At 44.2% G+C, this 10,628-nt stretch overlaps 1 protein-coding gene across 1 annotated transcript; it reads left to right on the plus strand.

Moving 5' to 3' along the window:
* Positions 1-791: 791 nt before the first annotated feature.
* LOC127304352 (putative F-box protein At2g33190) lies at positions 792-4,887 on the plus strand. The gene is made up of 2 exons (XM_051335039.1): positions 792-1,830; positions 4,832-4,887. The coding sequence occupies exons 1-2, from the start codon at positions 792-794 to the stop codon at positions 4,885-4,887; spliced, it is 1,095 nt and encodes a 364-aa protein (XP_051190999.1).
* The last annotated feature ends 5,741 nt before the right edge of the window (positions 4,888-10,628 follow it).

Raw genomic sequence — 10,628 nt, forward strand, 5'->3', positions numbered from 1 at the left:
ATTTGAAATCTAAATTTTGTCCACATACATGCTATATGATGGGACTGTTGGATAATATTATGAAAAATCATAAAAAATACTATCTAAGAAATTCATAACATCAACATAATACATATGTGGTGCCGTGAAGTTTGAAATCAAAGTTCAGTCCACATAATTCTATAATGTGTGACTATTGCATGATTGGATTATGAAAAAATGCAAAAAAAAGAACTATCAAAGAAATTCACAAAATCAACATAACATAAATTCACAAAATCAACATAACATACATGTGTCGTGCGGCTCGTGCCGCAGTATGAAATCTAAATTCAATTCACATATCATGAAAAGAAAATCCAACCATATGATTAGAACTTAGCTAATGCAATTTGATGGAAATAGGAAACTAGGTTTCCATACATGCTAGAATATATCCTTTTGTTTCTGCACGGTTATTTAGAATTTAGTTTTAAAATATTACACCCAAATTTATAACATCAAAAAAATCCGAATCTTTTCATTAATTCCCAAATCTAAACAAGCAGCCGCGCCCGCTAATCTTTTCATCCTCACCGCCAGCTGCTAAACAGCAGGCAGAAATATGGCAAGCCATTAATGCATTCCTCTTCTCCCCCGCGAAAATCCAAAGGCTTCGTCGCGAAAATCTTTCCGTACGTTACACAGACACAAGGGATCCCCTCACCCACCAACCCCTAGATCTGTTCAGATCGAGTCCTCCTCACAGCCTCCTCCAATCCATACTCATGGGCATGGTATCATCCCTCGTATAATCCAATATCTGTCCTACCATGGCGGCGCAGCTTCGTCGGAGAAGCCAAAGGCTGCTGGACCAGAAGCTGGACTGGAGCACCGTTCTGCCACACGAGCTCTGGGAGAAAATCGGCAAGGGGCTCCATTCCGGCCGGGACGCCGCCAGCTTCCGGTGCATGTGCAGGCTCTGGCGCGCCGCGCTGCCCTTCACGGAGTTCGCGCCGGCGCTGATGATGCCCTTCGACCCGGAGTCAACCGACGGCACCATCACCTTCTACAGGCCGACGGACGGGAAGACCTACACGAAGGATCTTCCGGTGCTCCAAGGTAAGCTGGTGTGTGGGTCGTCGCACGGCTGGCTGGCCCTCGTCGACGAGGCCGCGTGCCTGACCCTTCTGAACCCATTCACCCGGGCCACGATCGCGCTCCCGCCCACCGACGCGCACTTCGCCATCGACTTCTCGAGACCCGCCGTCTTTCTCGACGGCCGGTGGTTCCACCGCCCATCTTTCTCCGATGGCATGCTACGCGAACTTAAGCTACATGAGATGCCCGACGTGTTCTTCAGCGAGGTTGTGCTATCCTCGCCTGCCGACTCGGGTGACTGTACTGCGGTGGCGCTACTCAACGAGTCGTCCGATGTCGCCTTCTGCCGCGTCGGGGACGACGGCTCCTGGAGGTTGCTCAGAACCGGACTGACACATGAAATCAGCTGCGTTGTCCACTGCCGCAACAGGTTCCTAGCAATCACCTACGACGGACAGATCTCCATCTGCAACCTCGTGGGTGCAATTCCGACGGCGAGGCCGATGCAATCGTTGGAGCTGCCCAAACAAGTCTCCCCATTATCATATCTGCAGCTGAATGGCGAGCTGCACCTGGTGGGCACCCTTGGCTCCACACACTGCACCCGGCTCTACAAGTGCAATGTCTTTGCCCGGAAACCCGTGTGGTCCATGGTGACGAATGCCGGTGATCTGACAGTGCTCACGTCACATTATATCGCGGCCGCCAGCCGTGCCGGAGGAAGCGTTTCTGGGCTCGAGAAGAATTCGATCTACTACTCCGGGCATCTCGGTAGGTGTGTATATCGCGACAAGCATACCCGGAACCTTGTGTTAGAGATCATCAACATTTCAACTGGCAATTCAGACTGGCTTCCTTACCACCAATACACTGGCTCTCCAGAGGCTCTTTGTTGGATCGTTCCGCATCCGTGGACTCAAAGGTTTGTATCCTGTCATCCCTTGTTGTTTTTCTCTATATATGTCTAGGGTTTATAGGTTCGAGAAATCATGCAGCACCTATGCGGCTCATTGTTCGTAGATGGGGATAAAATATTATCTATTTTATATTTCACAGGTAGATGGCTAATTCATTCCATGCTGCTTTTGTGTGGTGTGTAGGGTTTATAGATCATGTGTTTTATTCGGTTTCAAACCATGGTTGTAGTTTCTTCTCGCCCTCCCGTGATTATCTAGAAGTACATGTCTAGCTAGCTACTGACGACCAGCAAGGATTTTCCATTTACATTCTCCTCTAGTAATGCCAATATGGTATGTTTATGGCCGCATATATATGGCATATGGCGGGGAAGTTAGGTAGGCCAAACTTCGCGCACACGTACACTGTTATTGTTTCTTTTGACATCAACCTGAACTTTTTGCGTCCATGATCATGTCCACATGACGACAAAATATAGATATGTCTTATTTAGCAGGGAGATATTTGGTTGTTTAGGAGTATATTGAATTAGATCAGATGTCTAGTGAACCATGTATTTTGTGTTGTTGCGGTTTTGTCTAAGTTTTCTTTTTGGAGAATACATCGACTTCATTAACTCTTCGCATCTATACAATCAGCATTATGGCTGTTTTGAATAAACACTAGGCTCTCCCTGACCCAATCCTCAAACACATTATTCAGACACTTGTGCCAAGGCATTGGTCAGTCTACGAGAGAAAGACTCAAAACCTACACAAATACACTAATATCTTCGAGAAGGGGGTCTAAGTTTGTTTTTGTTGGGATTCGCCCACGGATCGATCACATCAAACTAGATGAACACACGCACGCGAAAAAGCTCGTGGCCAGGGGCACGTATCGTGCCCTCCTTTTTCTGTTTATTCCTCAATTTCTAATCTGCAGTACAACTTAACCAGCACCCCCGTGTATATATACACGGCCGACACAACCGACTCAACACCTAAACCTAGTCTGACACGAACTAGTCTAGTACTAAGACGGATCTAACTCAGCTAACTAGAACTCACGTGAGGCAACTAGCTAGTACATTGAATCCTACAGGGACTACAACTTCTTGTTGCATGTCCAAACCGGACAATGACTAACTAATCAACCTAGCTATGAACCAAACTAGACTCTTTAACCCTTTAATCAAGATTAACTCTAACTAAGGAAATTCTAATCAAGATTAGTGCTAACAATCTCTCCCTAATCTTGATCATCATCTCCACAACTTGACTCAGACTTGCTGTCTCCTTGTACTCCTTCTGGTCTTGACTCCTTGCAGATTCGCGGCTCGTCGACTCAACTCCAACGCATGATCCGGACTACCAGCCCACACGGTCGCATCTACGCGTGCAACGTGCAAGACTTGACACACAGACAGTCTTCACGTCGAACCAATTTAACCGGTCACTGTCCCACTACACGCCAAGCTTGATCTCCTCGCCAAGACACGCAGATGGCCTCCTCACCATCTTGTCTTCGCCCACGTCGATCCTTGCTCCCGGGCAACTCCTCGAACGTGACGCGCTTCAACTGCAACGGACCCTCACAGAGACGAGCACTTGGACACAACGTCGACTCACACAGACGATGACAACGACGACCGCACGTATAGACGTGCACACACTTGACTCTTTGACTCATCGGACTCCTCCGAAGACGACCTTGACGAAACTCACGGATGATGATCTTGATGAGACTCCCGTACCACACCTCGGCACCACCTCTCCCATCAACGATCATCCACCTCCGCCTCGCCGACAACAACACCCCGCCGTCCCTTCCGTGTCGCTCCGCTGAGCAACGATCGCCCGCCGCCATACTGACGACAGCTTGGTCGCCGTCTCCACCCGGCCGCTCCACCGAGCGACGGTCGCCCGCCCCGAGGCGCTAGTAGGGTCGCCTCCCCGGGGCAAGCGCAACTTCTTCGACCTTGCTCTGATACCAAATGTTGGGATTCGCCCACGGATCGATCACATCAAACTAGATGAACACACGCACGCGAAAAAGCTCGTGGCCAGGGGCACGTATCGTGCCCTCCTTTTTCTGTTTATTCCTCAATTTCTAATCTGCAGTACAACTTAACCAGCACCCCCGTGTATATATACACGGCCGACACAACCGACTCAACACCTAAACCTAGTCTGACACGAACTAGTCTAGTACTAAGACGGATCTAACTCAGCTAACTAGAACTCACGTGAGGCAACTAGCTAGTACATTGAATCCTACAGGGACTACAACTTCTTGTTGCATGTCCAAACCGGACAATGACTAACTAATCAACCTAGCTATGAACCAAACTAGACTCTTTAACCCTTTAATCAAGATTAACTCTAACTAAGGAAATTCTAATCAAGATTAGTGCTAACAGTTTTTACAAGAGAAAATCGGAAAATTATATACGGCATATTTTTGAAAAGAAAAACAATTATTTGTTTGACATAACGCAATAGGTAATAGGTAGACCATGACCACCTATCCTATGAAAAAATAGCTAAATATTGCGAAGTTTCGGTGTGTGATCTGACAAGCTGTAGTCTCAACCCTCAGCTCACAAGAGTTCAACTCTTACGATCCATTTTGTTAGAGAACTTGGCATGAATTCTATCAAGACATAAAATTTCACAGTGCTGGTCCTTATTTTAATTTAGGATAAAGAACCCAGCTTGCAATAGCAGACCATTGCGATAGAAATTTCCAGCCCTTTTCTATTTTGTGTACATTGTTACTTTCATATTCTTTATCCATTATTTTTGTGTGTGCAAGTTAACAACAACTAGTTTTGCGGACTGATTTTTATCTGGAATTTAATGATTGTTTCCAGGAAGGCATGTTGAAGTGGTGAAAGATGACAAGGGAAGCACCAAGCCTGTTCTGTGATGCAATCGTGGGTCAGACACAAAGATCATTGACGCTCAATTTGTTTATTCCAATTAAGATTTATTCAGAACTACATATCTATTTTTCTGGACCAGCTTTACATTTATTGGAATTTTAGTCTAGGCAGTAAAGAACTGAAAATTTAGAATTGCACGGAAATTGTTGTTATGTACTCGATACAGAAACTAAAATATATGTGTGTCGCTTGCAGTGGTAGCATTATGCGAGACTTCTTTTTGTAAGACTGTGTTGCAATTTTATTTTCTAAAATATCAAAAGCTGCCAGTATTCGTGACAAATGGCCTGAAATGTTGATGCACATGCATGTTCTACCTTTCTATCCAGTTGATGCACATGTGAAATTTTGGTTCTGTGAGTTTTGCAGGAATTTCGTAACTAACAGTTCTCTAATAGAGATGAGTTACTGATGTATATATTTTAATTTGGGGCTTGAATGACAGTAGCCCGGCATATAGTACATCTGGCTAGACTGAGTGAGACTATATGGTTGGATTTAACATTACAATGGATTATGTATGATTACATAGATAGAAATTCTGACGGAGTCTGTTGGCCATGAGCCACTTTTGTGGAGAGATGTTAGAGGGACACCACGGGACATTCTGGGTAATTGTGCCATACTCCGACGATGAGGAAGGTGAATCATCGCCGGCACTCCCCTTCAGTGCTTCGAAAACGTTCACCAGATCGGCTTCTTACTTGTGTTCGATGTCAGACTCGGTGGAGCGTGATCTGACTCCAATGTCATCAAATGCGGTGCTGTGGAGAGAAAGGAAGAAGAAGATGCAGAGGGAGATCGCGATGGTATTCCATCAAGGTATGAGTCCAAATTGTCCTAAATTCTCTTTGATTTCTCCATGTGCATGTAGATTGTCTCGGAGGAAGACCATGCTAGTAATGTAACCATCAACTTTTCTCTTGGAATCCCTCGATGCGACATAATGGATCATGGTTCAACAGATAAGGAGGAAGATGATCGTCACCTAGACTGGTCGGCTCTCTACTGGCTGGAGAGGACGGTGATCTGTGTCATGACCGGTGAGCGTTTCTTTCTCTCAACGGGAGTAAACAAGCGGATCAAAAATTCATTCTAATTACATGGTCCATGTGGGATGCACGCTGAAATCTCCTCGGGGATCTTTTATTGGAAATGCAGTAGACGATTTAACCATCCAGAAATGCACTAGACGATTTACGATCCTATCTCTCACCTGCACCCTGCTAGACGGAAATCCACTAGACGATTTACGTCGGAAAGAAAATTAACAATGTTGTATGAAGGGACCCGTCAAAACACCTTCCTGTGGAGAGAAAGACGGGTGTGCATCTTGTGATCGCAAAGACTCTAGACAAAGATATTAACTTTTGTGGCGGGGAAACCGATCCAACTAAGATGTGAACATGGAGCCCACCACCCAAGCTCTTTAACATGGCATAAACTGAACCCATGCAGATCTTGGAGGAGGCACCCAAGCAAGGAAGCGTTCGTCGCATCTGAAGATGTTATGCCCTAGAGGCAATAATAATAAGTGTTATTTATTATATATATACCTCCATATTTTCTATTAAGTTTATTCTTTATGCTATAAATATTATGTTCCTTATATATGTGGTTTTAAGAAAAGCTCAAAAGCACGTGTAAGGAGCTCACAAGCTAGAGGTTATACTTTGATATTATGAACCATCACTTCCGTAACCGGGTGACATAAAAGTTAAGGTTCCGGTATACCAAAAGTTATAGTTCAAGAATGAGATTTGTTCCACCTAATGAAGGAGAGATATGATGCCCCCCCCTCCCCTGGTATTGTGATGAAAACTAATCGTTGCTTATACGTGATAATGATTGCATGACATCATCAATATATATCAAAAGGGAAAAAAGATTTATGTAGGGTCGAGGTTAACTGGTAATGTGATGTGATCAGAGAGTTGATTCATGGGAATACACCCTTCAGCGGACCATGTCGTGTATGATATACCTTTGAAAACCTTTTCCCCTCCATCTTCATACAGATGCCAAATGAACTTTCAAACTATGTGACTCACAAAGAGGCGTCGTATCCCTATGAATCCACTACCGTTGGTGCATCCCTGCATCCTTTCCTTGCTAGCGATCTGATCTGAATCCCACATCCAGAATGCATATGTGGCAATTTTGCAAATGCACGCCCGCCTCTATTATTAGCTAGGCCATCTAGTTACAAACTCCCCCCAAGTTAGATTGCTGATTTTACAGAACTTTTTCTCGTGAGTCACGACACGCCATCATGGCAGCCGCCTGCTGGGCAGTTACAGACGGAACGGCCAAACTTCTTGATAGCGGCAGAGAAATCCTTGTTGGTCTTTGATGGCGTGTATTTCACACGTTCGTTGGGCAACCCCAAGAGGAAGGTATGATGCGCACAGCAGCAAGTTTTCCCTCAGAAAGAAACCAAGGTTTATCGAACCAGGAGGAGCCAAGAAGCACGTTGAAGGTTGATGGCGGCGGGATGTAGTGCGGCGCAACACCAGAGATTCCGGCGCCAACGTGGAACCTGCACAACACAACCAAAGTACTTTGCCCCAACGAAACAGTGAGGTTGTCAATCTCACCGGCTTGCTGTAACAAAGGATTAACCGTATTGTGTGGAAGATGATTGTTTGCAGAAAACAGTAGAACAAGTATTGCAGTAGATTGTATTTCAGTAAAGAGAATTAGACCGGGGTCCACAGTTCACTAGAGGTGTCTCTCCCATAAGACGAACAGCATGTTGGGTGAACAAATTACAGTTGGGCAATTTACAAATAAAGAGAGCATGACCATGCACATACATATCATGATGAGTATAGTGAGATTTAATTGGGCATTACGACAAAGTACATAGACCGCCATCCAACTGCATCTATGCCTAAAAAGTCCACCTTCAGGTTATCATCCGAACCCCCTCCAGTATTAAGTTGCAAAGCAACAGACAATTGCATTAAGTATGGTGCGTAATGTAATCAACAACTACATCCTTAGACATAGCATCAATGTTTTATCCCTAGTGGCAACAGCACAACACAACCTTAGAACTTTCACATCGTCCTGTGTGTCAATGCAGGCATGAACCCACTATCGAGCATAAATACTCCCTCTTGGAGTTACAAGCATCTACTTGGCCAGAGCATCTACTAGTAACGGAGAGCATGCAAGATCATAAACAACACATAGCATAACTTTGATAATCAACATAACAAGTATTCTCTATTCATCGGATCCCAACAAACGCAACATATAGAATTACAGATAGATGATCTTGATCATGTTAGGCAGCTCACAAGATCCGACAATGATAGCACAATGGGGAGAAGACAACCATCTAGCTACTGCTATGGACCCATAGTCCAGGGGTAGACTACTCACTCATCACACCGGAGGCTACCATGGCGGCGTAGAGTCCTCCGGGAGATGATTCCCCTCTCCGGCAGGGTGCCGGAGGCGATCTCCTGGATCCCCCGAGATGGGATCGGCGGCGGCGGCGTCTCTGGAAGGTTTTCCGTATCGTGGTTCTCGGTACTGGGGTTTTTGTCACGAAGACTTTTTATAGGCGAAAGGGCAGGTCAAGAGGCGGCACGGGGGCCCCACACCACAGGGCCGCGCGGCCAAGGGGGGGGGCGCGCCGCCCTATAGTGTGGCCCCTCCGTGGCCCCTCTTCGTCTCTCCTTCGGACTTCTGGAAGCTTCGTGAGAAAATAGGCCCCTGGGCTTTGATTTCGTCCAATTCCGAGAATATTTCCTTACTAGGATTTCTGAAACCAAAAACAACAGAAAACAAAGAATCGGCACTTCGGCATCTTGTTAATAGGTTAGTTCCAGAAAATGCACGAATATGACATAAAGTGTGCATAAAACATGTAGATAACATCAATAATGTGGCATGGAACATAAGAAATTATCGATACGTCGGAGACGTATCAGCATCCCCAAGCTTAGTTCTGCTCGTCCCGAGCAGGTAAAACGATAACACAGATAATTTCTGGAGTGACATGCCATCATAATCTTGATCATACTATTTGTAAAGCATATGTAGTGAATGCAGCGATCAAAACAATGTATATGACATGAGTAAACAAGTGAATCATATAGCAAAGACTTTTCATGAATAGCACTTCAAGACAAGCATCAATAAGTCTTGCATAAGAGTTAACTCATAAAGCAATAATTCAAAGTAAAGGTATTGAAGCAACACAAAAGAAGATTAAGTTTCAGCGGTTGCTTTCAACTTGTAACATGTATATTTCATGGATATTGTCAACATAGAGTAATATAATAAGTGCAATAAGCAAGTATGTAGGAATCAATGCATAGTTCACACAAGTGTTTGCTTCTTGAGGTGGAGAGAAATAGGTGAACTGACTCAACATTGAAAGTAAAAGAATGGTCCTCCATAGAGGAAAGCATCGATTGCTATATTTGTGCTAGAGCTTTGATTTTGAAAACATAAAGAGAGCATAAAAATAAAGTTTTGAGAGGTGTATGTTGTTGTCAACGAATGGTAGCGGGTACTCTAACCCCCTTGCCAGACAAACCTTCAAAGAGCGGCTCCCATTTTATTTTATTTTGGGTGGCACTCCTTCCAACCTTTCTTTTACAAACCATGGCTAACCGAATCCTCGGGTGCCTGCCAACAATCTCATACCATGAAGGAGTGCCTTTTTATTTTAGTTTTATTATGATGACACTCCTCCCAGCCTTTGCTTACACAAGCCATGGCTAACCGAATCCTTCGGGTGCCGTCCAACAATCACATACCATGGAGGAGTGTCTATTTTTGTTAATTAATTTGGGACTGGGAATCCCATTGCCAGCTCTTTTTGCAAAATTATTGGATAAGCGGATGAAGCCACTAGTCCATTGGTGAAAGTTGCCCAACAAGATTGAAAGATAAACACCACATACTTCCTCATGAGCTATAAAACATTGACACAAATCAGAGGTGATAAATTTTGAATTGTTTAAAGGTAGCACTCAAGCAATTTACTTTGGAATGGCGGAAAATACCATGTAGTATAGGTAGGTATGGTGGACACAAATGGCATAGTGGTTGGCTCAAGTATTTTGGATGCATGAGAAGTATTCCCTCTCGATACAAGGTTTAGGCTAGCAAGGCTTATTTGAAACAAACACAAGGATGAACCGGTGCAGCAAAACTCACATAAAAGACATATTGAAAATATTATAAGACTCTACACCGTCTTCCTTGTTGTTCAAACTCAGTACTAGAAATTATCTAGACCTTAGAGAAACCAAATATGCAAACCAAATTTTAGCATGCTCTATGTATTTCTTCATTAATGGGTGCAAAGCATATGATGCAAGAGCTTAATCATGAGCACAACAATTGCCAAGTATCACATTACCCAAGACATTTATAGCAATTACTACATGTATCATTTTCCAATTCCAACCATATAACAATTTAACGAAGGAGAAACTTCGCCATGAATACTATGAGTAGAAACCAAGGACATACTTGTCCATATGCTACAGCGGAGCGTGTCTCTCTCCCATAGAGTGAATGCTAGGATCCATTTTATTCAAACAAAACAAAAAACAAAAACAAACCGACGCTCCAAGAAAAAGCACATAAGATGTGATGGAATAAAAATATAGTTTCAGGGGAGGAACCTGATAATGTTGTCGATGAAGAAGGGGATGCCTTGGGCATCCCCAAGCTTAGACGCTTGAGTCTTCTTGAT

The sequence above is a fragment of the Lolium perenne genome, chromosome 5 (assembly GCF_019359855.2).
Source record: "Lolium perenne isolate Kyuss_39 chromosome 5, Kyuss_2.0, whole genome shotgun sequence".
NCBI classification, from domain to species: domain Eukaryota; kingdom Viridiplantae; phylum Streptophyta; class Magnoliopsida; order Poales; family Poaceae; genus Lolium; species Lolium perenne.

Excerpts from the sequence above, each read along its gene's own strand:
- LOC127304352 (XM_051335039.1), top strand. The coding sequence starts at position 792 with ATGGCGGCGCAGCTTCGTCGGAGAAGCCAAAGGCTGCTGGACCAGAAG. Across the intron at positions 1,831-4,831 it reads CTACTACTCCGGGCATCTCG|GAAGGCATGTTGAAGTGGTG; the intron begins GTAGGTGTGTAT and ends GATTGTTTCCAG.